General features: G+C 38.1%; 1 protein-coding gene across 3 annotated transcripts; it reads left to right on the top strand.

Annotated features, from left to right (window-relative positions):
• Positions 1–238: 238 nt before the first annotated feature.
• On the top strand, positions 239–25,992 carry LOC132261526 (protein rolling stone-like). Of its 3 annotated transcripts, none has more exons than XM_059760373.1 (6): positions 239–332; positions 18,243–18,339; positions 20,414–20,660; positions 21,466–21,585; positions 21,684–21,864; positions 22,830–25,992. In XM_059760373.1, the coding sequence occupies exons 1-6, from the start codon at positions 319–321 to the stop codon at positions 23,104–23,106; spliced, it is 936 nt and encodes a 311-aa protein (XP_059616356.1). In that variant the 5' UTR covers positions 239–318; the 3' UTR covers positions 23,107–25,992. The 3 variants fall into 3 exon arrangements, with proteins under 3 accessions (XP_059616356.1, XP_059616357.1, XP_059616355.1); XM_059760374.1 differs by lacking the exon at positions 239–332 and adding an exon at positions 1,591–1,885; XM_059760372.1 differs by lacking the exon at positions 239–332 and having other exon boundaries at positions 17,764–18,339.
• The last annotated feature ends 1,857 nt before the right edge of the window (positions 25,993–27,849 follow it).

Here is a 27,849-nt window from a genome sequence, read left to right as displayed (position 1 = left end):
TGTCTCTTATCAAGGCATGTAATTATTCTGCGAATAATGTGCATGTTTTGTACACAATGTTGGAGAATTTGCGTACAAATTAATTAAGATAATTCATTTCTGAGAAAAATTATGAAAATGCCAGGGAAATAAACACGAGGAAGACACTGAACTTGCACCTATCGCAATTCCTAGAAAGCTGGACGTCCGATAAGAATTGATGTAATAAAAGAGAGACCGTCGAAACAAATCTATCAAATCATTATCGAGTCTTCACGAGTAAATCGTCTCAAGTGCAAGTTGAGAGACAGATTTGTGCCTATTCATCTCCTGATCATCATGTCTTCATTACGGCAAGTATTCACATGTGTTTCTTCATTTAGAGCGATAAAACAAAGACAGACTTAAGGATGATTTCGAGTTTATGCGTTGTTTTTCATCATACTTTGTTGGGTAAATCACGGGATCATTCTGTAATGAAGTTTAACGTCACATAGTGTCAGAAGTGGGATACGAACACACGCCCTCAATTGAGGACCAGAAATTCACTGTGTGTGAAACGTCGTTTACTAATCCCGAGTGTGATAGAATACAACACTGATCGCTTGCAAGAACGGCAAATCATTCAAGGAACTTCTAAGTACAGCATCAGCATCATCGGTCAATGTCTCGAGGAGTCCCGCAGTCACTACGAGGTTGGGAAGAGTAGTGAAACCACCAGACAGGCTTAACTTGTAATTCTGAGAAGATGATTTGAAATGAATTAATCTAAATGTTTGGCGGCCTTCTCCTTCTGACGAGATTCTCGCTGTTAATCAGTCGACACTAGCGACAATTTTAGTTTGTGCCGCACTCAGCTGTCAGTTGACTTGTTTATTTTCTCAAAAGCATGATGTTTTGCGTAAAAATTGCGAAAATTTGTGTCTAATCGAAGAATTGGATGATTTTAGCCCAGAAAATCTGCCATTTTGTGCATTTTTAACTGTCAAAACTGTCAAATACTTGGACAAATGCTCTTCGGCAAATTTCAATCGATGACGCTGCCGTCGCGAACCGCGAAAATACTGGATGATCTGCGTTTTAGAGCTCAACCAGCTGTCAATCAATGTCTGCAGTCGCTCTTAGCTTAGTTTCTAATCAGAATCACTCAGAGAACAGACTTCAAATCTGATCACAAGCCCAGCAATAATTGCCGAGAGTTAATTGCATTAGAGAACCTAAAAATCAATAACTAGAGCGTAATTCAATTGTCCTACGCCCAAGATCGCACTCTCTGGGTCTTATCAAATTGAATCTGCATCGACGGAGTGACAATTATTGAAATAAAGCGCCGACCATAAATCATCATCATCAGCAGATCTCAGACAGGTCAATGACGCTTCGGGGGGGAATAATTGATGGATGACAAACGGGAGATACAATTTTGCAAATTATCACACGCACGGTAAATTAAATCTGCGGCAGTTCAGTCAATTGGGACTTGGCCGCTCGTGTGAATCGATTTCTAACCGTTCCTCGAGCGCCAACCGAGAGCGCTGAGGCATCACGGGCTCCCGTGCCGGCAAAGGCTCTCCGCGAGTGAATCCCAAAGTGGCCAATTCTGACAGACGGCACAGAGCAGTTGAGCGAGTCGCACGAAATTCCGCCTCGTGCGCGCTGGTCCAGAGGAAGAAGTCTTGGAGCAGAGACTCTTTGCGGGGCGAGAATCCCACAGTGGCCAAAAAGTGCGCGTTTGTGTGCCAGTGATTCGTGGAGGCATGAGATTTTTGCCCCACTAAGTCGATGCCAGTAGAAACGCCGCGAGAGTGAGTGCTTTTTTTTTGTGTTCAAGGGAGGCTTCTTGTGCAGTGCTTCAAGTCGAGCTCAAAATCTCTCCAACCGTGTCTCGTCAGGCAGAAGAATCCAGGTACGGAGATTTCCGCCGCGTCCCCAAACACAGCCTCCGTGGCGGAAGAGCCTTGAAACTTTTCTCAAGGTGCCTGGTGATAATCTTTTGCAATTCTTATCAATTAGAGAGCGCGCGCGAGAGAGAACAACACTTTCTCTCTGGAAAAAGCTAATGATACCAGATTGAATTCTATCTGTGGAGGATTCTCTCTTATTGTCCTGAAATTCCACACCTTTTCGGACGACAATGGCCTTCATTGGGGGGGGAGGGGGTGGAATGTTGTGCTGAAGTGTTTGAGAAGAGAAATTTTGCCCATAAAATTGGCATGAAAAATTGATAAATTTCCGAAGGACACTCTTTTTCCCATTCAGCATCGACTCCTTGTCATTTTTCATTCAAGGGAAGAGACGAGAAGTGCGCCCTTTTTCACTGGAAGGGAGGCAAGTGAGACTGCAAAGAGGGCGGCTAAGCACTGGAAAAAATGGCATTGATAAATGGAGAGAGAGAGAGAGAGAGATTTAAAGACATCTCAGCTTCTCCAGACATAAAACTTATAGGCCAGAAGATTATGTGTCCTCATAAAATTCCACAGCGTCTCTCTCTTCGTCCACTTTCCCCGCACTTTCCCACCCCTTTTCATGGGAAAAGGTGCGCCTAAATAAATAATTCACTTGTACTTGTCCCCCCCCCCGAAAGACTTCTCGTCAACTTTTGTGAGTGGCGTGAAGATTGTGCGAAAAATAGACTTCCTCCTCTTTTTGCCCAGATAAATCGAGATTTGAACATTTAATGAAAGTGACACTCAACATTAATTCCAGAAGCCTCCAACACAAGACTCTCTCCCTCAATGCTCTTCTGGGGGTGGCGGTTTGGGGGAAAAAGGCTTGTGGCCGTGAGTGTGACATTTACAGATGATTCTTCGGGAAAAGTGTGTGGCGAAAAAGGGGCGATGAAACCCACGAGAGACAATTAACACCCCCAAGCATTCCTTCAACACCTCCACCATGGCTTTTTCTGCACTCGCCGCGCGATGATGATGATAGTTGGATGGGAATTAATTCTCTGCACAAGGCGTACATGATATGCTTCAAACCTGTACACCACTTTCAAATTCACTTCTAGAACTCGAAGTTTCTAGACAGTTTCCACATTCATCCCCAAATTGTAATGAATTTCTTCAGTTTCTGTTCGATATTCCTGCAAAAGTCCATTTAAAAACGCATTTTTGAACATCTTTTCCCACCATAACCTCAAAATTTGACTAAGAAATCTTCAGAATCTCCGTTTCGAAACATTCTAGATCGCAAAATGAACTCAAAACTGCTGATTAAGAGTCAAAATGATCCACAAAAGTTATCTAAATGAACATTTTTCAAGTTTAAATGGTTCTTTTTGAGGTTATGTTCAATCTTTGCACAATTTGCAGTGTTTCTTGGCATTAAAGGTTTTAAAAAGCACTGTTTATTGCATGTAAACGCTTAATTCTGTCAATTACTGCTGAAATTTCCGACTTAAGAATGTGAATTATTCACTAAATCTTTCCATGTTTCGCTACATAACCTAGAAAAAAGATTTTTATTATTAATTTTGCGTAAAAATCGAGGGAAATCCGTAGAATTGGAATCATTTGTTAGTTAAAGAAAAACTCAGAATGGGAATTTTGTAGGTTTTTCACCACTTCCACTCCTTAAGTACTTCTACTGAGTTGTACACCACTTGTGACTGTATTATCTCTCCCTTGTCTCTCTGCACAAGAGAATTTTGGGAAGAAGAAAAAGACACGAGAAGAAGAATTCGCAAGAATTCGCGAGTGCGAAAGGCAAAAAAATGGCCAACATGCGAATTTAATTGAATTTAAATTCATCATAGTTTTGTGGCATGTGAAGCGAGAGCTATTTAGAGCGCCTACCATCAATTATGCTCCGGAGATCACATGAAATCGAATATAATTGAAATTGATGTCGCGACATTGCCACCAAATGAATTCTTCAATTCCGTTTTCGGGCTTCGCCGCGATGGAAAGAATTTTTCTGTGAATTTTTTACACGTGTGGAAATTTTGTATCGCAATAAGGTCACGTCATTTAATATTATAATTAATAAAATTCAATTTGGCTGTGGATCGGTGGAAAAAAATCTGTGACTCTTTGAGAATTGTCTCTCGAAAAATTTCATAATATTTGATTGTGCAATAGATTGTTTGACAAGTGAAATTTCCATCACGCTGAATTTGTTTATCAACATCTTTATTGCGAATTACTTCAAAAATTCCCACGAGAATTCAGATAATCCAGTCGTATTATCAAAATATCATCAGATTTTGCTCTGCAAATGAAGCAATTTATATAATATTTTGTCATAACAACGAAACACAACAATTTCCGAATAGTGAAATTGGGCTGCTTTTTCCGGATATCAAATCTATAAATTAAAAAAGCCACACTTGATCTGATTGTGACTTTGTGTCTGGACTGTTCATTGGAAATTCCAATAAGTTTGCTAATGAGGTTTGATATTCCCTTTGGGGGGGGAAAATGCTTTTGAATGCATCAAAACTTGTTGAGAATTTTCACAGAAAAGTTTTCACCTCTTTGGTTAATGAGTTTAAGCCCACAAAACACGATGTGACAAAGTGGATAATTTCAATGGCAGAAAGTTTCGCCAATGCGACAAAATCAGAACACAAAGAAGCAAATTTGTGCGTGGTTTTGCAATAATAAATTGGCCTTTTCTTCCCCCCAATTTATGGGGCGAATGTGTGCGGGTGCCAAAGCCACAATTGCATAGTGAGTTATATTGAATTTTCCGCGGTGCATCGAGTATTATCTCCCAATTTACACTTCTGTCCCCAGATTTATGCACATTTAACGATTTCCCAGCATGCCAAGAAGCTGTATTATGTCGCCTTTAATAGTAAAATCAATATCGAAAGTGTTTTGGGGGGAAAAAGTGCAGCGACTCAAGTGAAAATAATGCCCCAAACTTGGGTGATTAATTAGGTTTTATGATGTGTGAGAGGAACTAATGAAATCACAGGGGGAAATGGCTGATAAATTCTCTTACGGGCGATCGCGTTGAGTCATCAAGGGAGAGATAATGCGGCTAAAGTCTGTACACCACAATTTCTATGAACTATCCTAAACCACTTCCCAGGACTTCAGACTCCGCGAATTGTTCAGAACAAGAGTAAAATTAACCGAAAACTAACTGAAATCCAACTGACAAATTTAAATCTCTAATTTTCAAACTGTCCTATGAAATTTTGACACAATATTTGGATGATTTTCTGCTTTTAATTGCACTTTTCACACTTCTTTTTAATATTTAACTCTTTCTTCCTCTTTGACAAATAACATAATCTTGAAAATATACGTCAAAATTAACAACTGAGTAAAAAGTTAAACATAAATCGTATGAAAAATCCTTAAAACTTCCTTAAAAATCATTAAAACTCTTCAAAGAACGTTGAAAGCGGCGAAAATCAATGATATTGTACTAAATATTACTTTTATTATCTTGAAAATTAATTGAAAACTAACTAAAATCTAACTGAAAACATTAAAATTCACGTTTCCGTACAATATTTTCTGATTTTCTTTCGGCAAAATTGCGCATTTGTGTATTTTTTATCCTTATTCTGAAATTATGATTAAATATTTCTTCATAAACTCTAAACCGTATCTGTTTAGTGAAAAAAAAATGAGGTTATGTTTCACTTAACCATTGTGTCTTTCTATTCTATCTTCCAAAATCACGACTTTCATTGAGTAAAAATACGAAATTGTGCTAATAAAGTGAAAATTCTTTTTGATTAGACACGAGAATTGCTTTGAACCTAGAAAAATATGGAAAAATAGTGCATAAATTGAAGCACTTTCACTTCCTAAAACTTCTGATGATCTGTACACCATTTCTGACCACATTCTCTCCCCCTTGTGAGTCATCAATGCACTCTTGGAGCGCTTCGTAGATTGCCAGCCAGACTCTGTCCCACTTGGATGACTTCATATGAGGGTTGAGGATAGTGGAAAATTTACATGGAAGCCGCCGAGGTTATCGATCTCAGGAAGAAGCTCCTTCCGCGTGGAGTAAAATTCAAATTATGCATCACTTCCTTGCGCGGGACAAGGTGAGACTCTCTCGAAACTTGCACCACAAAAGCGACCCTCTAATGGTGTGTGTTGCTTTTTTTTCAATTTCCTGCTGAGGGGATTAATTAGTTGAGGAGAAGGAGAGGAAAAAATCTCCCCACAGTGGAAATTTTAATGATGATTTAATTGTGATCCGGACGCTCACCAATTTCAATAAGCGCGCATTCGATGCAAGTCATTTTCTACCTGAACTTGTTCCAGTAATTATGTGGTTTTGCGTCTGCCGCAGCCTCTTAGGCCCATCCAAGAAGAGGGAATCATTGTTGATTGCGTAAATAATTAGAGTCTTTTGCTCCGTGAAGCATACAGAGATGTTTGTATGCATTTTATTCCACTTCAAAGAGTCTCTCGTCTAACGATTTTCTCTACTGTTACCGTGAATTTTCGTTGTTCTTCCCATTCTTGTTTTCTGTGGTCTTTCATGTGTCTCTCTCTCTCTTCATTTCATACAATGTATTCCTTTTTTCTCTCTGCCCCCCCTTCGAGATGAAGGCGTGGACGAGACAAAGAGGTGAGCTCCCGACAGCAGGACAAAGAGGAGGAGAATTAAAAATGATTAAAAATAATTGCTGCCCCTCTAACGAATATCTCCTGTCGCCCTTTTTATGCCTCATCCACAGATATTTTCTAGAGCGGAACGAGTGCAATTTTGACTGTTTTTGTCCCATGCTCAAATTTTCGCCCTGCCCAGCGAGCCAAAATAGCTTAAAAAATAAGCAGTTAATTCAGCTAAAACGTGCTAAAATTACTGAGCTTAAATTTGAGCAGCACTCGAACCAAAATAGTGTTAAAAATACATCAATTCACAGCACATTTGTAAGCTAATTGTTATGTTATGATCAATTTTCAAAAGTTTCCCAATTTTTCTGCTCTTATTCTGCTAAATATTGTGCTCAGTTTTGAGCTTTTTTCGGATAGAAAATTAAGCAGGAAAACAGGAAGTCCAAAAATATATTTTTGGCCTAAAAGGCCTGAAAACATGTAAATCTCTCTATTTTGGAAGAATTTGTATGGCGCTATTTATACAATTGTGAGTCGGAAATGCCACTGTCATGGCGGCCTTCTCCTTCTGACGAGAATCTCGCTGTTAGCATTATTTGACGGTAGAGGCAGCACTGAGAGAAGAACACTATGGTCAGCCATTTTTTCATCATTTTTATTAGCGATTTTTAAAATTTTCCGAATTTTTCTGCTCTTTCCCCTAAATATTGTGCTAAATTTGGAGCTTTTTTCTGATAAAAATTTAGCTGGCAAACAGGAAGTCCACCTTTCATCCAGTTTCCCGTAAATCTTTCACTTTTGAGATTATTTGCATGGCGCTCTTTATACAATTCCCTTGAGTGTTGTAATCACGAAGTATATTATTGAAATGGCACGGATTTACATGATGCGACATCTATGAATTTAAGTGGGCATCAACAGAATGGCTAAAATTTGAGCGGAAATTAGCACAAAAATCAGCTATTTGAAGCTCAACTTTTGCTGTTTAGCATTCTGTGTTCGCTGGGATGCTCAAATTTTTGCCCTGCGATGTCATAGCAAAAGAGCGCGAGTGTATGTTTTTTTTCCTCACACACGCGGAGGGTGATTTTTTATCAGGTGGCATTGTTTTTCGGTCCTGCGGCTCTGCCACCCCATTGTTGTGTCCTCTTCTGTGATCAACATTCGAGGCCAAACAATCCAATCGATGGCTTTGCTTTTTTTGCAAAGAACAAAATACATTTCGCGATGGGCGAGCAAAATGCTACTCGAGGAGACCATTGAGGGATTATGTCGCTATCATTGAGAGCCAATAATTGCTGGATGGACAGGAATATAGAGTGTGAGAGAGAGAGAGAAAGAGGGCGAAATTCAAGTTGGAGAGATTTATGGGCATTTTAGCACATAATTCTCAACTTGAGGCGCTCAATGTGCTTCGCTTTTGGCACAGAAAATTCCACTGCAGTCTCTTTTTGTGGGGCGACGGTGGAAAAAAATTGGGCTGAGATTCTATAATTTCGCTGCGGATTTGGCGGGATTTCGTACGAATGCCAGAGAAATCCTACCTGACTCGCCGAATTTCACAAAGACCATCAATTTGATATGCATTTCAATTTCTACTCTTGATTTATCTCCCGTTTCGCTTCTCAAACTTCTGATGCTGTGGAGAATTGAAGAAGAACATGTCGTTAAGAACTTCTCGGTTCTGGTCATTTAAGTCGAAGGAGGAGATTTTGTGCACAAATCCTTAACACTTCAGATACTTCTGAATGCCTTTTAAGGCATTTTCCGCACGTGCAAGAAATGTTCTTAATGTCATGATTTTATGGTTTTGTCTTTGAAAAATGCTGAGAAAAATTGTGAGGATTTGAATTAGACTTAAAAATCCTTCTTAGACTAATTTTAATCCTTTAATTGGTCAGTTTAGAGCACAAACCTCGAAAATAATAAAGAAAACAGAAATATTTCCAGACTTTTCCAGATTTTTAAGATGTTTTTTACTTCTGAAATTTTAAAAATCTCAAGGTTTTACAATACAAATACTCAATTTTGCCAAAAAGAAGACAAATAAGCGTAGTTGAAATGCAAATTTAATCATTTCGCGGGAGTTTTTTAACCACTAGAATTGATTTAAAACGTTTTAAATCAATCAAACAACCGAGAAAAGCAATAAAATCTTAGGCTATGCAGAAAGAAGTCTTTTGTTGGAGAAATAGAAGTTAAATATTCAAGTACGAAGAGAGAAGAGCTTTCTTTTGTTAGGGGAAAATTCGCATTCTAACAGTATTTTCTATGCGATATTTCCCATTGAATAGATATTGTCACACATGCGAGAAATGGGCCAAAAGGCAATTTATTGATTTTCCAAATTGAAAATGAAATTGCCAGTGAGAAGCAAAGCGAAGAATGGAATTTATCTGGGAGAAACTTCCCACGAATGACCGCGCATTGGCGTAATTCTGGGGTGATCTCTCTAAGCCAAGTGCAAGAAGAATCTCCCTTGTAAATTCACTTGCGAATCCCATTTAAATGCTAAGCAACTATCCTTGTGCGATATCGCGTATGGGACTTTAATTAAACTCCTCCGCATCTTCCTGTCTCATATGAATACTTAAGTGCCTCGTATGCATACCTATGTTAGCATATTTGAATATTGATATTACTCGCGCTCTCGGGCATGAAGTCAGTGAACTTCCGAATTGTGACGAGTCATAAGATTGCTTGCGAAACTCTTAGACAAAGTGTGGAGAAAATTGGAAGAATAATTATGCCTGTGTGTGTGGAAAAATTCTCAAAGACGTTCCACATCAAATAAAATCGAAGTTTATGGAAATTGCATGGCGCATAAATCATCTTCAATCAAATTTGATTGATTGCATGGAATTGACACAATTTGCCCAGGGACGATTTTGAGGAGAAGCAAAAGAGGTTCTTAAACTCGATTTAGAGCCTCGTGAAAAATGCCTTTTTCCTCGAAAATTGCCACATGTATTGATTCATTCCGTCGCGGTCACCAAGGGGGAGATAATATGGTCAGAAGTGGTGTACAGATCAGTAGAAGTTAAAGAAACTGAAAGTGTTTCAGTTAATGCTATATTTGGTTCAAAGTTTTTGATTATTTTACTCTAAAATATGAATTTGAAATTAATTTTTATCCAAGTCTTAATTTTGACCACATTTTTCTAGGTTATGTGACTGATTTAAGTCTATAAATAACATCTTAAAGTAGAAATTCTTGTGCCTAAATTGATAGAATTGCATATTTTTATCCAATGAAAATCGTGATTTTGGGAAAGAATTCTAAAGTCAAACATAACCTCAAAGAAAAACAAAACTGCTGCAATTTTGAGTTAGAAATAGAAAAGAAAATTAATCAAAGGATTATGATCAAGAAAAATGCACAAAAGTGCAATTTTAACAGTTGAAAATCATAAGATTTGTATGAAAATGTGTGTTTCAACGTTGTTAGTTAGATTTCAGTCAGTTTTCGGTTAGATTTCAGTCATATTCCAGTTATTACTTAATTTTAGTCTTGCTGTGAACAATCCACGAAGTCTGAAGTCCTGAGAAGTGTTAAGGATTCTTCCTCTCAAATTGTGGAAGTGTCAGGAAGTGGTGTACAAACTTTAGCCACATTATCTTCCCCTTGGCGGCCACAATTTGCATACAAGCCATGAGTTCTCGATGCGGGCTAAAAATGAATGCGAACAATTCTGGGGCTGTTCGAGAGGGAAATCCATCCTAATCGATTTCCAACTCAATGCGACAGCCTGGGAAATTTTTCTCATAAAGCGCCCGAGTGTGGAAAAAGCCATGAGAGTTTTTTTTTCTCTCTGTGTTTGATAAAACCCGCAAAAACACGATAAAAAAAATGTCTTCTTCACATGTTATTGCAAGAGCTAAATTGTTGTCGGACATCGTTGGCCAAAATGCAGCCGCTCTCGGGATTGTCTTCTGCCATTCTGTGGGCGAAACTTTTTGAATAATTCACGCCAGCAATTTTGGGCAGAGACAAGCTTTTCGTGTTGCAACACTTGTGCTTGCGAATGATGAAGCTTTTTAATTGGACACTCAAACAGTGCGGCGATAAAGAAGGATTTTGCTTCACACTGATACTCAATATCATTGAATTTGCATTAATATTAAATTGAAAATATATTGGAAATCACCTTTATGGAATCAGCAATTATTTTATCGCTCTCTCTGTGTTTCAAATGGGAATTTATGGAAATTGGGAAAATGAGCATTGAAGTGATATTTCAATATTCCATTTCAATCGATAACAATTTATCCTGATTTAATTAAATTACGCCTATCACCTCGAAATTAGTCTCTCGCATTCTAATTAATATTCACATTATTCGTATATTTTTGGCAATAAAGGATATTTTCTGTCAGAACAAAAACAGGATTTATTCTGATCTCACATAAACCCCATTTTGAATCACGCGCGCAATTTGCAAACTGAGAAAGTGTAATAAAACCCAATGACACTGAACCTCTTTCCTTTGACTTTGATCTCAACACGTGCCTATAAATTGCCAAAGTTTAAGCTCAAGGGGAAAATCACTAGCCGATTTTGCAATATTTTCGGCAATATATGCAAATAAATCTGATTATTTGACTGTCTTCTCCACATATCGCCGCTAGAGGGCAGTAAAGTTGGCGTGGGGGACGCTAATATCGCATTTTTTGCATAATTTTTTTGGTTTCTGTGATGGAAATAAAGCTTTTTCGCACAGATAAACTTGATTTCATCATTAGCTGATCAAATTTCAAAGGCATGTAGAAGTTTTGATTGTATTTCCCAAAGGAAAATTGATTGAATGATGTTTGTGTTTAGCTTTTGGCAAATTTTATGACCTTTTCTCTTTTTTTTTGTCGTTTTTTAATACCAAAATAGGTAATAGGAAATTTGCAAAGTAGATGAATTTAAATATTTGCAATGTAATCAAGAAAAAATACAATTTTTTGACTATATTCAAATTTTGCACATCTTAAAAGGCAATAAATGTCATCAAAATCATATCAAGTATTTATGGAAACTTAAATTTTGATGAAATACTCAGAAAATAAGCAAAAAATCAAATATTTTATGTATTTCTTGGCACAATTAAATAGTTATTGAAATTTCTAGAATAAAGATCATCTAAAATCAAAAATTGATGGAATAATCACGCAAGTTAGCGATGATTTTCCCCTTTGCTTGAGCATCTCGTCTTCCAACGTGCCTCGCAACGTCTTCGCCGCTTGAGCTGCATTAGTGAGCCGTCAATCAAGAAATTCGATAGCGCAGTCGATTTGCACCTGCGATGCCACGTGGCGTATCGCCTGATCGTCCGACTCGAGTGCGTAACACTTGACGGGGGGTGGCAGAGGGGGTGCAGAGGCTCGGGGGTTGTGGAAAAGTGAGCGCGGGTAGCATTGAGTGTTGCCACGATGCCGGGCCTCCAATCAATACTGTTTTCGTGACGAGGGTGGCGAAAAAAAAATGCTCGGCACGCGCTCAATTGATGGTGAGAAGTAAATCTGGGGTGGAGGCGATTTTCCGAAAGTTCCCCATGACACATTTTCCCCAAATGAGCCACGGGAAATGATTGGGGGTGCATTTTTCATGAGGCTCCCGAGGAGTGACTCTGGTGAGTGTGTCCAGGACGCCTGGTGAACACCTGTCGAGAAACCGCAGACAAATGATTGTGGGCTGCAGCGAAAAGTGGGACGAAAAGTGAAATATAGAGTACAAATGTGTGGTGCGACTGACTCGAAAGTTGTGGGAATTTTAATGAATTATTTAGGCCATTTAGTGGAACGAGGGGAACTTCACATATGGACATGACGCCCTATGATGTTCTCACCCTTGTTTATGGACTCCAGTGACCCAGCTTAATTATAAATTTATTGTGTCGCTTTGGCCCCTGTATTTTCCTCTCTTTTCCCCCCAACAACAACAAAAAAATGGCACACAATTCAGCACAGCCACAATTTTGCACTAGAGAATCGACGAATAATAAAAAAATGTCCATTATCACACGAAAATGCCTAACAATTATTCGACAGAAATTCGCGTGGAACATTCATTTGTTTTCCCCACCCACTTTCACTCTGGCCATTGCATTAATTCTCGGTGACACTGGGAAATTCCTCCCCTGGAAAATTTGTGTGGGCAATTCTCAGAATATATTATTGTTTTGGGGAAGAGTGACTAATTTTGAAAAATGGGAAACTTTGATGCTTGTTTATATGCATATTTGCGTGTGTTCTGGTGACCGAAGATGCTTTGTTTTAATAACTTTTCCAATTATGAACTGCAAACGAGGTACTGAAAAGCTCACCAAGAATGGCCTCAATATCTGTGGGGATGAAAGTTCTGTGAAACTTTCCTATTTGGCACGAAAGAAAGTTGTGAAGGGAAAAAAGTCTGTGGATTTAAATAAATACATATGATTATTTGATAAAGTTCACAACAGAAAGTTGACACGTGCACTTTTCATGCAAATGTCTTTTTAAGCACAGATAAGCTTTTGCACCTTGCAATTTATATCAACTTTACGAATTTTCGACGGATAGAAAGCTGCGGGAAAGTCACAATTGGTATTTTTCAGTAGGACAATTTGAAAATTTGCCAAATTCACCTCAAATAACCTTCTAAACTGCTCATTAAAGTGCTAATATTGCTCTATAATAATTATTTTGTAAATGTTTCAGTTGATTTTCATGGTTTTTATTGCAATTTTTCACTGAAATATGACAAATCTGATGGAAAAACTGAAAATATTGCTGCCAAAAGGCGATTTTATTCAAACAAGCCCTAATAAATCAACTTTTCTTCATGGTTTTCAAGTGATACAATTAATAGATAGGTACTCCTATAACAAATAATTTATTCATTCACAACTTAAGAATATTTTAGGGAAATCTCAGTAAAAATTTGTAGTAAAAAGAGAATTTTCTCGGAAAATATTCGGGAGATGTTGAATGTCTCCTAAACATTCTCGCAAAAACATCTAACATTCTATGGGAAACTAAGGGAAAATCTATTCCAACACACAATTGTAGTTTATAGACTTTCCACGTTATGCTTTATCGCTTGGAAATTGGCCGGAAAATCAATTGAGATTGAATACGGAATAAATTCAGTGTACTTTTTCGATAGTGTATTCACAAATAGGCAAATTATGTAAATTTGCATAGTGTGTTTTAGAGAAATTTATTCTTGCGGAATTAAACGAGCAGCAAGAGCAGAAAAAAGCAATTGATTCACTTCATATTCTGGCATACATTTCGCCAATCTGCACTCAATTGGGCGATGAGTTTCGATTAGGGCGCGGGATTGATGAATGCGAGGAGGAAATGGGACATTTTCACAATGAAATTGACAATGACCAAGCGGGAAATTTCCTCCAGAATCTATTGGAATTTTCAGGCGTGCGGGGAACACAGAAAAGGGAGGCAGGAAGAGGTGGATATTGATTGCAGAGAGTTGGGCGAAAGCTCTCGAAAGCTCGAAAATGTATATTTAATATTCATACTCTGAGCTCCATTGGTTCGCGCTGTTTTTTTTTTCGGAGTAATAATACAAGAATTTTCCTCTCATGAATTTTCACGCATGAGAAGCCTTGCTTACACTTTTCCCTCCTTCCTCCATTCACTTCTTGTTTCTCTCTCTCCACCCTCGCGCCCAAAATAGTGTGAGATGTTCGTTTAGCGTGAGAGCGAGAACGAGAGCTTTTTGCCCGTGCTGATGCTGGAGAGCTTTTCTCGAGGACGTTCTGATATCAGACGCTGGGGTGGAATTACTTCTTCATATTTTGGCCGACGAGAGCGAGCGAGCGAGCTTTCCCGGCGCTTCGTGATTAATTGCAGAGCAATTCGAGCTCTTTTCCTGTCTCTCTATCGCCACTCTTCCACTCCACTGTCCTCACACATTTTCATTAAGTGAAAAATCGTGCAGTCTCGGGACACTCGCTCGTCCTCTGGGGCTGGGGCTCTTGCGTCAGCAGGAGTGCCAAAATTGCCTCCCGAAAGTTTCATTCATTGAATTTTGCAAACATGACTCCACATCTTCAATTGTTACGCAAGAGGCGCGAGCATGCAAAATTAATACACAACGAGAAAGCGTGTGTGCTTCTAATTCACCACACACACACACTTTCCGCCCAGGAATTTTTCCATCCAACTTTTCCCGGCATTGATTGCGGAAAATTCCGCAGTGGCGGAAAAGCAATTGGCTGGCGTGGAAAGTGTGCTGTGGATAGTATTTCAGCCACGAAATGAGCAACATTTTCAGCCCTCATTCTAAACTTCTCTCCTCCTCCCACTCTTTTGTCCTTATTTATGGTGATAATGTCCCTGCCGCAGAAAGCTCTCCATGCCTGTAAACTGAATAAATACGACACAGTGCGGTGAGAATTATTAATCACTCACAATGATATTAAATTCATGGGGTTGTGAATTTGTTGTGTAGTGACGGGGAAAAATGTTTGACGGTCTATTTTTGAGTATTAAATACTGGCCAAAAATATGCTGCCAAAAATAGATGAATGGCTTCGAAGTTCCAATCATTCCAAATAGAGTTGAAATATTCATTTGCACACTTCGATGATGGACAAGAGGGAGAGAGAGAGAGAGAGAGAGGAAGTGAGGCAGCTTTGAAAAGTGATGGCAAGTGATGAATTGCCCAAGGGGGAGATAATATGCTCTTAATCTGTACACGACTTCCGAACACTTCCAGAACTTTAAATTTTTAGACTGTTTCCACATTTATTTCTAAGGTTCCGTGCAATATTTCTGTAAAAATCCACTTCAAACCGCCTTTTTGAACATCTTTTCCGACCATAACCTCAAAAATATCACTAAGAGATCATAAAAGACGACAATTGGAAGCTCTCTAGATGATAAAATTATCTTTTCAACCCAAAATTGCTGATTCAGAGGCCTAATTGTTCAGAAAGTGGTCTAAAAATAAGCATTTTCCAAGTCCACAATACTGTTTTCGAGGTTATGTTGAACTTCAACACAATTTTCAGTGTTTAGCAATGTTTATCGCATGAAAATGCTTAATTCTGCTAAAAATTAGCGATCTTGGCGACTTTAGCACAAGAATTGATGTTCTAGAATGCTAAATATTCACTAAATCCGTCCGTAATTCGTTACATAACCTAGAAAAAATGGTTTCTTTGCACAATTCAAAAGGAATTCAGACAATCTAGATTATTTGACAGTAAAATCAGGATTCAGGGAAGGAAGATTATCAGTTTTTAAACACTTCCACTTCTTAAGTATTGAAGTATTGAATTATACACTAAATCTTTCCGTGTTTCGAAACATAACCTAGAAAAAAGATTTTTATGATTGATTTTGCGTCAAAATCGAAGAAAATCCGTAGAATTGGCATCATTTGTCAGTAAAATAAACACTCAGAAGAGAAATTTTGTATGTTTTTGAACACTTCCACTTCTTAAGTACTTGTGCTGATCTGTACACCACTTCTGACTGTATTCTCTCCTCCTTGGAATTGCCCATGATAAAAAAAATCCATCAATTCATTTCCGCATGGCGGAAAAGGGAAGTTTTGTCCCTTAATTAAAAGTTGGTGATTGCATTTTTTCGCCATATTTGCGCGCAAATCAAGAGAATCTCCATCTTATCTCACTTTGGCGCTTTTCAATCGCCCCCAGAACCGCTTAATGATTCATGAAATGATCCCCCAACCAGTCATTTGGCCCTGCGAAAGCACTGATAGAGATGGCCTTCCAGTTCAAGAGCGTCGCCCAGTGAGAGTAAACTTGTGCAAAATTATTTGGAGTATTCGTTTGGGGGGGAAAAGCACGGAGATATTTGGCCTGAACTTTGGGGAGAAACTCTTGAAGAATGAGAAGGAGAGTCAACACTGCTGCTCCAGTTTATATTGACTTTCGGGCGAATTGTCGCTCCGACAGTCCATTCACGTTCCATTCGGGGAAACTCTTGCATCCCGCCCTGGGAAAACCTTGTGTGGATTTTATCCATAAACTTGCATAAGGAAGTCGTGCGCGAATTGAGGCGATTTTGGTCCACCAATTCACTGTCGATCATTCGGGAAATTGACCACACTGATGATATATATGTTGTCGTGATAAGTAGCGCCGAGTGGGCAATTGACCTGGGGATTTTTTACCCATTTGACCCATCATAGTTCACTCGCGAGTGCTATTATCTAATCGAAAATGGTTCGCAATGCGTGAGTGCTTGGCAGAGTTTCTAGATAATTAAGATATTGAAGTGGCAATGCGGGTCAATCTAGATGCGAAGAACAACACTAATATTCACCCAGTATATATTGATAATGGATTTATCCATTGGCTTGGGGAAGAGGAATTCTGGGAAAAACATCATTTTGTGCACCTGGATTTTCTCACAGATTCCTTGCAGCTCGTCTGGGGCTGCAGAATCCTGAATTTCCAGGAAAATTGATTACTCTTCAGTCAGTAATTTCTCTTGAAGAATACACACAAAGTTGCACATCATAATGATGTGTTTGCATAATAATATTTGTTGGGTGCAAAGTGAGTTGAGTGCATTATAAAGTGTGTTAATACTGTTCTGAATGATTTTGCATCCATTTGAGGAACATCTGCAAATATTGCAGTGTCACAATTTTGCCAAGGAGGAGATATTTCGCTCCAAAGTTGTCTACAACTCAGCAAAAATGCTTTATTGGAGTAATTTTCAGTGAATTCACACAGACATTTCGTCTGAAAATCCTACAAAACCCTTCAAAAGCCGCGGCAAAATAAGAACAAATTTATCATTGATTTACTGACTGGAGAAAATCATTTGTTCTCAGACTTTAAAACGCTTGGAGAACTTCTTAATCTTCTTCCGAGAAGAGTTTGAATTTTGGCGTTATTATCCTGGCAATTAACTTCAAATTAACTGAAATCTGACTAAAATCTAACTGATGAACTTTCTAGCTCAAAAGCGCAGCTTTTAAGTACAAAAATGAGAGGTTATGTTTGATTTTGTCCTGTTTTTTACTATTTACTTTTCAGAATTGCCATTTTCAGGAAATTTATACACGCAATTCTACTAGTAAATGAAATGTTTTCGTTTTCTGTGCAAGAATTTTCACTTCGTAATGTTATTTTGTCATAAAACTCAGTCACAAAACCTAGAAAAATATGTGAAGATGATCAAAATGGAGCGAAATAATCAGTAGAAATTCAAAATAATAATTGAACTTCCATTTCCACACACTTCTGCTGAGCTGCATATCATTTCTGACCATAATATCTCCTCCTTTGGTGAAGATTATGTGCATTCTTCCATGCGGAGCACATGCAATGTGTGTGAAATCAGCTGTCAATACAGGCTTACAAAAACCACTAAAGCCTGAATGGATTTCCCGGGGATTTTCCAGAGAGCTCTCTGCAGAAAGCCTTCCTGGAAGAGTGTTGATGTGTTGCTGAAAAAATTCCGGGAATTCCTCTGTGAAATTCACAGCATATCAACATTCAACACACAAGCGCGCGCAAGCATTGAGCAATATAAATCATTATGCTGACATGCTTTCGTGCGATAGAATCGCATTGAGATGCACACGATAAAATTGTGCTGGTGTCATCAATGGGGGCAATCTTGGACTCTTCATCCCATGATGAACCGCTTCAAACTGACGGAGAGAAAATTCATCTCTGTGCACACGATGATTTTGGCATTGAACTTGATGACTGATATGTGCTCTCTCTCTGTTCTCTCCTTGGCCAGAATGATGGTGACGAAAATTTGGAACAGTTGCTTTCCGGATTCAGATCCTGCCCAGGAATCCGAGCAAGTGCACCGACACAATTTCTACCTGTGCCAGGTAAGTGGCTTTAGCATTTAGCCTTGTGCACTTAATCCCAAATGCAAGATCTCTGGAGCTCACATTAACTATGCGGCCGTTGAATGTGAATTGGAAAGCAGCCGAACTCACAGCAAAATTTTGCCAACTTTCCGGCACAAAAGCTCCGTGTGTGGGGGCAAAAAAAAAAGCTCATGACAAGTTATTCACAAACATAAATTTGCTTCAACTTCCTCTCAACATAATTTACAACAACTTTTCCCACGTGAAGCTTTTCATCTAAATTGCACCTCATTCAACGTGAAAATGTTCCGGTGTTTTTCCTCCTGCCATTTTTGGTGCACTGGGGAGAAAATTTGGGTGCCAAATTGAGTGTTGGGTGGAAAAAAAAAATACCCAATTAATTTCCCACGTGATTTATCGGATGATTTTATTCAATGAATAATTTCCCCGCCAAAATACCGTATGGCGCGAATGCAACTCTCGGTGTGTCTCTGATTTATTAGCAGCTTTAATTGCAAGTTGTGTTGTGATAAAAAGAGATAAATGCCCAAAATTGAGCCTCTTTATGCCGAGCCAAGTTAAATGCTGGATTTATCATTAATGTAGCATTTAACAATATTCAGCTTTATTTTAGTCCATGGCGTTGATACCGGGACACACGCGCCTAAACTGAAATCGAATCATGTCGAAACGCGACGCGCAGTCACGAATTACGTTCAGTGAGGATGTGTGTGAGAATTTGACAGCGCACACGCATGCGCCACCGCGCAGTTTGAGCCAACTTTTAAGTCCATGTCGGACTGGCTTTAATATAAATGCTGCATTTATATTAAAGCCGGCACGGCATAAAGAGGCTCATTGTCTCTGTGGCGGCTTTAACTGGCGCATTTGTCACTCGTCGATTTATTATGGATGGATTGCGCGCGTTTATTCAGTGCGAAATGAGAGCTTTTTGCCATTAACAACTTGAAAAAGAGTGGCGCAAAGCTCGCACTTGAGTTTACAAGGCGATTTTTGAGGAAACTTAGTGTTCTACAATCAAATAATCAATTATTTGAGTAAAATAATCAAAAAGTGATTATTCATAATCAAAAAAGGATTATTTTCCCAGCTAAAATTGAAAAATAATTGAAAAAAATTATTATTTTCTGAAATAAAATTACAAAAAATCAAAATAACCAAATTTTGAATTAAATAATAATAAGAAAGAATATTTTCTCAAGTAGATTTAAAAAAAATAATCATATTTGGAATAAAATAATCAAAAAATTAATTTTTTTTTCTAAATAAAAATTGCAAAATAATCAAATTTTGAATGAAATATTAAAAAAAATTAGTATTTCCCAAAGTAAAATTGAGAAAAAAATCAAATTCTAAATAAAATATCAAAAAATATATTTTTTGCCAAAGTAAAATAACAAAAAAAAATCCAAATAATAAAAATCCGAATTAAATAATTAATAAAATGAATTTTTTCTCAAGTAGAATTGAAAAATAATCAAAATTTGAATTAAAATCAGAAAAAATAATCAGAATTTGTGTGAAATAATCAAATTTTAATCAAATATTCAGAAAATAATCAAAAAATAATCAGAATTTTGTAGGAAATAATCAAAATTTGAGTAATAATCACAAATAATCGAAAAAAGATTGAATAATCACAAAGAGAGAACACTTTCTTATTGTGTGCATTTTTAATGAGAAAGAGCAGCGACATTAGCCGTGTGAGAATCTCTAAAAGGCCAATTCATCATCCTCTTGAGCGGCATTTTGATATTAATTTACAATATGGAGAGCATCTAAGGCAAATTACAATGGCTCTTTAGCTTAAACGTATCTGCAATCTAAGTTCTTTGTTCGCTACATTTCTATAGAAGTCGCCCTTTCACCTCAGACGCTATCCATCACTTGTAGAATTATCTCAATTAAATCCTCTTCTTGGCCATGCTCCACTCCACATTACACTAATTAACAGATATTGGTCAGTCAAGGGACTCAATGTGGGCTGCATTGTCACGTACACAATATATATGTGCGGCCGAGGCTGTGACAAATGAAGCTCACACAGTGCATTGTGTGGTGTTTCTTCCAGTGGCAGCGCAGCAAGCAGGTGAAGATCATCTATCTGCTGTACAGGTGGCTGGCGGCCATCCTGTTCCTGGCCGTGCTCAGCTGCTCCCTCCTGGACATCGGCCGGTCCGACACTGAGCACTACGAGAACCACTACGCCAAGTGGTGGATCTACCTGACGCACTGGGGCCTGCTGGCCTGCACCCTGCAGGCCTGGCTGGCGGCCTGGATAGTCACCCAGGGAATGATGGTGGACAGAGATGACTTCGGTGAGTCCCACTCTTGCCCTCAGTCTTGAAAACCGCCATGGTTACTCTAGTAATGCTTCCATTTCAACAAAGTGAGGTTATGTAGTTGAATTGAAACAGATTTTGACGATGAAATATCCATCAAAATCGTCAAATTTGTCCTCAAACTGAGCATTTGTGGCAAAAACCATCAAATTGGTGAAAATTCAGTCAGAAAAACCCTTAAGAATCAAACATAACCTCAAAATTTAAGCAAATTGTGGCAAATTGAAGCTCATTATCCTGTTGAAACATTGTAATATTCGCTATATTGGCTCCTTTTCCAGGTTTGACAGTTATTTCTGTTCAAAATAACTTCATATTGGTTGAGAAAAAAGCTTTAAAATCAATCATAACCTCAAAAAATATCATTTTAGTGTTGAAGAATGTTTCTTTGCTTAGGTTTTATCTGCGATTCGTGCTTTCAAATGGCAAAATCAGCCTCAATTTTAAGTAGAATTCATAACCTCACAATTTAGTCAGAAGTTTCCTAAGCATTTTCTAGACAAGAATTGTATATGAACAAATCCTGGGCAATTAGGATCATTTCTTACAATGTGAAATCTAAGTATTTGAAGAAATCTAGTTTAGATTGCAATAAAAGTTAGAAATGAATATAAGAAATAGTCGAAAGAGTCTGAAAAAACGATGGAAAATGCATTTAAAGACGTTCAGAAGTGTCTGAAGTGGTAAAGATTCTGCACAGACGCTGCTCAAATCACATTTTTAACTATTTAAATCGGTCTGTGTCTGAGTCTAGTTTAACTCCGGTCCTTTTGCCTTGCAGAAATCCAACGACAGGCGAAAACCAGTCGCCTGCACAGGCTCTACTGGGTTCTCTATACCATCGCGACGGTGTATTCCTTCATCATCACCATCTGCTACTGGACGATTGTCCACAATCCAGGTAAAATTGCGCCTCATTGGGCGCCAATCGATTGGCGGGAGAGTCCAAAAATTCCCGCTCCCGGGAAACTAAATTATTGAAATGTCTCTGTTTTGCAGAAATCAATAAATTGGATGCCGTCAATCTTATGGTGCACGTCCTCAACTCCGTGCTGATGCTCATTGATCTGGCAATTGTGGGCCAGCCGATTCGCCTCTCGCACGCGTATTGGACAACGGGAATTGGTGTTATCTATGCTATTTTCACTGGCATTTACTTCCTGGCCGGCGGGACAAACAGGTGCGGACAATTCATGGGTCAATTCGTGCGGAATCACTTTGCACTCTCTGTGCCATTGCGTGTGATGTTATTAATGATGAACTGGAGAATTTCCACTCCAATTTCCATTAATATTCGCCAATTGGTCACTGTGGAGTTGCTGTTTTAATTGGGCCTTGTTTTGTTGCTTCAAGAGATGTTTTCATTTGTGGGTGCGACGTCAAGGGGGAGATATTGCAGTGGGAAATGCAAGAAGTCTTGCAAAATGGAAGACTTTTCTGGATAATGAAATCAAATCTGACTGGAAATTGAGAAGAAATTTGGAGCTCACTAGAATGATCTCGTAAAATGTTATTTTTCACCATCATAAGTTAATTCAACCACCGCAAGAGGCGCTAAACTCAAAAATACGATTTTCAAAACTTTAAAATTAAATATCTCAAAAACTAGACTGTGAATTTTCTTTAAATTTTAGTATGTTGTAGCTGAAGTCGAGACCTTTCCAACAAACCCCCATTCATGGGGATTGAAATCATAGGAGGGGAGATATGGAGGTTCAAAGTTTACACATTTACCCACCGTTATCTCCGCTGTTTATCAACCGATTTTGATCATCTCTTCACCAAAAGACGTGTTTTAGCGCCTTTAAGTAGACTGCACTCACAAAGAGTCTGTGGCGTCTTAACGAATGCCGCCATTTTGAAAAATAAAACTTTGAACGCCTGTATCTCGACACCTAGACTGTGTATTTTGATAAGATTTTAGTATGTTGAAGTCCAAGTCAGAACGTTTCTAAAAATAGGATATAATTTATTATTGAAATAATAGAACCGGAGTTATGGCGGTTTAAAGTTTTAATTCTGTATGTATTATTAATTTCTGTTATATTTATCCGATTTTAATAATTTTGAAGCAACACTATCTCCCCCTTGAGGGGCGTAATTGCGGGATTTTGAGCAATCTGGTGACTCTCTGTCTTTCGCCAGGAGGAACGACGTGAGCATCTACCCGCTGCTGGACTGGAGTCGTCCTGGCAAGGCGATCGTGATAAGCGCTTGCGGAATTCTGTTCGTCTTCATCGTCCACTTGGTGGTGTTCTGCATGTATCGCCTGCGTGTCTGTCTGTACACGAAAGTGTGCATCTGGAGTCGGAATCGGCGGATGAAGAAGATGAGCACGCTGGGCAGGACTCTGTCGTCGCTGGAGGATGCCCAGAAGGAGAACTTCTTGGGTCCCAGCACGATAATTGACGTGAAGATGTAATAGAATTCTCTTACTTCTCTCCATTGAATCTCTTATCCATTCAATTCGAATTGCAAAAAAAACAAGATGTTCTATTGTATTTCCTTAATTGTTGGGTGACAGAGAAATCAAAAGAAAAAAAAAAACAACCCAAATTTCATGAGATTAAGATTGAAATGTGTCAAGGTGTTATTTATCGTTTCTTGGAGAGCGCACTGAAGGAAAAGTAAACTTTAGGGAATGTGTGTGTGCGTGTGTTTTGGCATCAAAGTTTGACGGGAAAAATTGTAAACTGATTTAGCAAACAGACTGCAAAGATTTAGAAGAATGTGTAGAAAAAAAAAGGTGTTATATTTGTCATAAAATGGAGATTTTTCTTCGCTCAAACACTGCAACATTCGCTAGACTGTATTAGAAATTTTATTGATTATCGCAATTAACGAAAAAAAAAATTCCTTTGCTCATGGATATTAATTGCCATTGATTGTATTAAGTTTTGAAAAAGACAGAGAAATTATACATACATAAATATATATTTTCCTATATAGCAAATTTGTGGGACATATAAAATCCCCAAGAGAGCAATTTTAGTTCCTTTTATTTCATAACTAGAAGTGTAAGATTTGTGTTTTTATACTTAGTTCTTAGCATTCGCATAAAAATACTCCAGTTTAAAGTGGGAATTGGAGGACTTTTGTGTGGAGATTTTTCACACACAGCCTTCGCCACTAATTATTCAAGGAACAGGCGCCCATTCAGGATCTCTGATCTCTCTCAAAAGAGCTCAAAAATATACACCCAAAGCTTTGAGAGGATTACTCAAATCCAGATGGTATTTTCGCCCTCTCGCGATGCCAGCCAGGATTTGCCAAGGATTACCAGAGTCATCATATTTTATGAAAAAGTCTCCTCACATGTTTCACCCAGACATTTGAATACTTTCCCGCTCTATTTTCCTTCCCCCCCAAATTTTATTTCTTCGGGGCGGCGAAAGGAGAAAAATTGTCTATAGATTGTACCCAGTAAAGACAATCCGCAGTCCATCGATTTATCCATCGATTATCCATCGTTTTTTCCATTCTGCTGCCATGGAGCATAACAGATGCACCACAGGATTCCCACGAGAGTCCCTAAGGCTAAAACCCTTATCCCAAAAGGCTGGGAAAACAAAAATCCAGCGGTTTCAGGGTTTCTGCACAGTCGTTGTGGGTCCTTTTCATTCTTGAAGGATTTTCAATGGACTTTCCTGTGGGATTTCTACAGGAAAGTTCACTGAAAATCCGTCGTTTTGAGGTCCCTTTCGTCCTTGAGGGAACTTTAACGGATATTCCTGTGGGATTCCCGCAAAAAATCCACTGAAAATCAATTGAAAAGAGGCCTAAGAGGTTTCTTTTACGGGCTTAAGAGGTGTGGAAGAACCATTGACTTCCCTGCAGGAATCCTCATGAAAAATACGGCGGATAACCGCGGACAGAATCCATACAAATTCGTGTATAAAATCTGTAGGAATCCCACGGGGTTTTTCTGCAAAAGTCCACTGAACAATAAGCGACCGATCGGTGGGAATTCCGCGGTTTTCCATTGTGGCTGTTTTTACTGGGTAATGTTTTTTGCTCTATATATTTATTCTTTGATTGGGAGTTTGTCGATAAAAGAGGGTGGAAAAGAAAGATAGTTGAAGTTGAATTGACAAAAAAAAAAAAATTCTTAGACACAGACGAGGAGGAAGAAAATAAACTGTATAAAAACATTAAATGAAGAAATTTTTAAGGAAATATAACATTTGGTAAAAAAAACAAGATTAATTATAAATTCTAACGCATGAATAACAAAGTAATAAATTGTGGTGCCATGAACTCCTTTTAGCTAGTTGGGCATCAAGAGACAAAGTATTCGATAGATTGATGATGATTGTAGAATTGCATAATATTTAAAAGAGATATTTTTGGATGAACAGAAGTGTAAATTAAAATTAATAACGCGATTATGTGATAGTTTGGAAGGCAGATTTATTCGAAATATATATTAAATAATAAATATTGATAGGTTTATTTTGACAAATTAGGCGATAATCGAGATGTGAAGATGATGAAGAAAAAGCAAAAAATTACCCAGACATTCCGGAAGGATTTCTTGTGCGGAGAGGAAAAGTGAGAGTTGTGATTGAGATGCAAACGAAAAAAAGCAATTATACTAAAGCATTCCAGTGGAAATTGATTTTTTCCCGATACAAACACACCAAATTGACCATAATTTGAGCTCCACACTGTGGATGAGCAATCACGGTCGTTTCTGTGCGCAGAAGAATGGCAGAAGGAGTGGTTTTGTGGTTTCCCTCCAGAAACATCTCAATTTGAGAGGAGTTGTGCTGTTACCTCTTGATTTTCTTGGACGCATTAAAACATATCGGAGAGTCGAGTTAATAATGTACAGCAATTTATTTTTATTATCTCTGTACATAGAGAGAGAGACAGAGAGAGAGAGAGAGAGGGTTAAGTGTGAGGGGTGAAGACGAGAGAGAGAGAGAGAGGAGGAAAAGTGCTAAAATTGATGGCGATATTAATTAAACATTTGGGAATGATGAAGCCTTAGTGTTCATGCAGAGATGAGAGAACAGAATAACAGATGAATTTGTGTGAGAGGGAGAAAAAAAAACATAATTATTTTAGCAAATACCGTAGATTTCATGGCATATGGAATGTTGAGGTAGCAAAAAAAACAGAGGTATATTTTGTAATAATCACAAGAAACTTCAATTGTGGACTCTCTTGATGGATGCCGAGGGCATTGAATTTGGACATTGAGATGGAAGCTAAGACGCTGTACTGATTGAGAATCGATAATTTTGAGATGTAAAGTTACTGAGTTAATTAGTGTATAAATAATAAAAATGATCCCACAACTGAATTTACATTTTGCATTTTGGCACGTCAAAGTCTCTCGATGACCTCATTTTCTGGGCCCATGACAAAACTCTGCCCCAACAAATGAACCCTTCCGCCAATTTTCATCGATTAATTTCCAGCGGTCAGCCGAGGGGTTGCGAATATTGGGGATGCAGTGTCGCTTTTGGCTCGAGATGCAAATTCTTCACGAATTTATTTCGTGTAAAGAACAATTTTGCGATTATTCTCGATAAGGAAAACTGATTTTTTATCTTGTTACCTCTTCAAAATTTATTTATAAAATAATTGTGCACAATTTTTAAAGAGTAAAATGTGAGTTTCTTAGCTGAAAAGCTTGCAAACATCAATGAATTGACAATATTACTTTAATAATTGATCTTTAAACGAATATTTACGGTTTTACGCAAGGTTTTACGATTGCACCTAAGAGAATCTTTAATAATGCTGCCGAAAATCTGTAGTCGAGAAGAGAGAAAAACCGTAAAGTGTTCTTTTATCGTTCAATATTGTTCCTAAACTTAACCTCAAATTCCTTTTTCTTACTCACAAAATCCAAGTTTTCTGCTTAAAATCTATCTTCAGACAATTTAATAATTTGAAATCTAAAATATGTATTTTTCACCTTCATTTTTCACTCTTTTTCTCTAAATACGGAACAGAATTCTCGACTTTGGGATCAATTCTCGATCAAACACAGACATGTTATCCTTAAAACATGTCAAAGTTTAACATTCTAGATGAATAAGGAAAAACTACCCTTGATATTCTCACTAAAACAGTGTTTTAGAGTTTTAAGCGATTCCACAATGTGTAAGAGAGGAAAAATTGTGAAATTTACCTAAATTATTAAAATTCAAGTAAATGTTTAGTAAATCTACGATATAAAGAATTTATTGCAGATATCTTTCATGTTTATGCCTGAAAATGACAGTCTCAATGGCAGATTGATCAATTTTTGTAAGATATTTGCAGATTTGAAGTTTCCGATCTGTTATTCTGCTTTTTACACAACTTCAGCAGGTTGTGTTATTATTAAAGCATTCAAACAGTACAAAGTCGTTTAACACATGTGAGCCAGAATAGCAAAGGCATGTTTTAAATCAATATAACACATTTTTAACATTTCTTGTGTGACTGAGAATTGCTCCATTTATCTAATTCTGAGAATCATTCAAAAGCCATATTAGCAACCCTTCAGTGGTCAGCATTCAACCTACGGCTATTTACCGATGCCACAAGCGAGGTTAAGCCTAATTCACTTTCACGGTAATTACTAATTGATAGGAAATTCACTCTGGCTGTGATGTTTGAAACTATAAATTCCATCTCAACTCTTCTTAGTTCAGCGACAGAGTTTTTTTGGCAGAAAAATCTGACGATCAATGTCAATTTGGAAGCCAAACGCCAGTGCATTTAATTGGGATGCATTCTGCGTGTGGTTCAATTGTTATGCAACTTGTATACACTTTCACCGGCACAATTTAATGCCTTTCTGTGGCAACTTCTGTGCGTCTCTCTGTCAGTGACTTGGACAACATCTAAAGTGTGTCGAGATTTCTGCACAAGCGTTACATCATTAGATACACGACACTTTTTTCGTCGTCTAGTCAACATGGTCAAATATTTGCCTCAGCTGGTCTTTCTTTCCAGCTTCCTTTTCATCTCGTCGTCGCCGAATTGTTGGCCAAGGAGGTGGAGATGAAGTGAAATGTCTTGAGCAAATATTAATTTGGTCCGTCCTTGATACAACATTGGACTTGAAAATTTCGTCGCGCAGTTCCTCTTTGACTTCGTTGTGTTTTTTCTCTCTGTGTGTTCGAATTACTGCTGAAAAAGGGCTTTTTTTGCACAGTCACAC

This window comes from Phlebotomus argentipes, unplaced genomic scaffold (genome assembly GCF_947086385.1).
Source record: "Phlebotomus argentipes unplaced genomic scaffold, Phlebotomus argentipes genome assembly contig_15, whole genome shotgun sequence".
NCBI classification, from domain to species: domain Eukaryota; kingdom Metazoa; phylum Arthropoda; class Insecta; order Diptera; family Psychodidae; genus Phlebotomus; species Phlebotomus argentipes.
The sequence above is the reverse complement of the archived record's forward strand: the minus strand, read 5'-3'. Positions and strand labels throughout refer to the sequence as shown.

Excerpts from the sequence above, each read along its gene's own strand:
- LOC132261526 (XM_059760372.1), top strand. The coding sequence starts at position 18,070 with ATGCACACGATAAAATTGTGCTGGTGTCATCAATGGGGGCAATCTTGG. Across the intron at positions 18,340-20,413 it reads ACAATTTCTACCTGTGCCAG|TGGCAGCGCAGCAAGCAGGT; the intron begins GTAAGTGGCTTT and ends TGTTTCTTCCAG. Across the intron at positions 21,586-21,683 it reads GACGATTGTCCACAATCCAG|AAATCAATAAATTGGATGCC; the intron begins GTAAAATTGCGC and ends TCTGTTTTGCAG.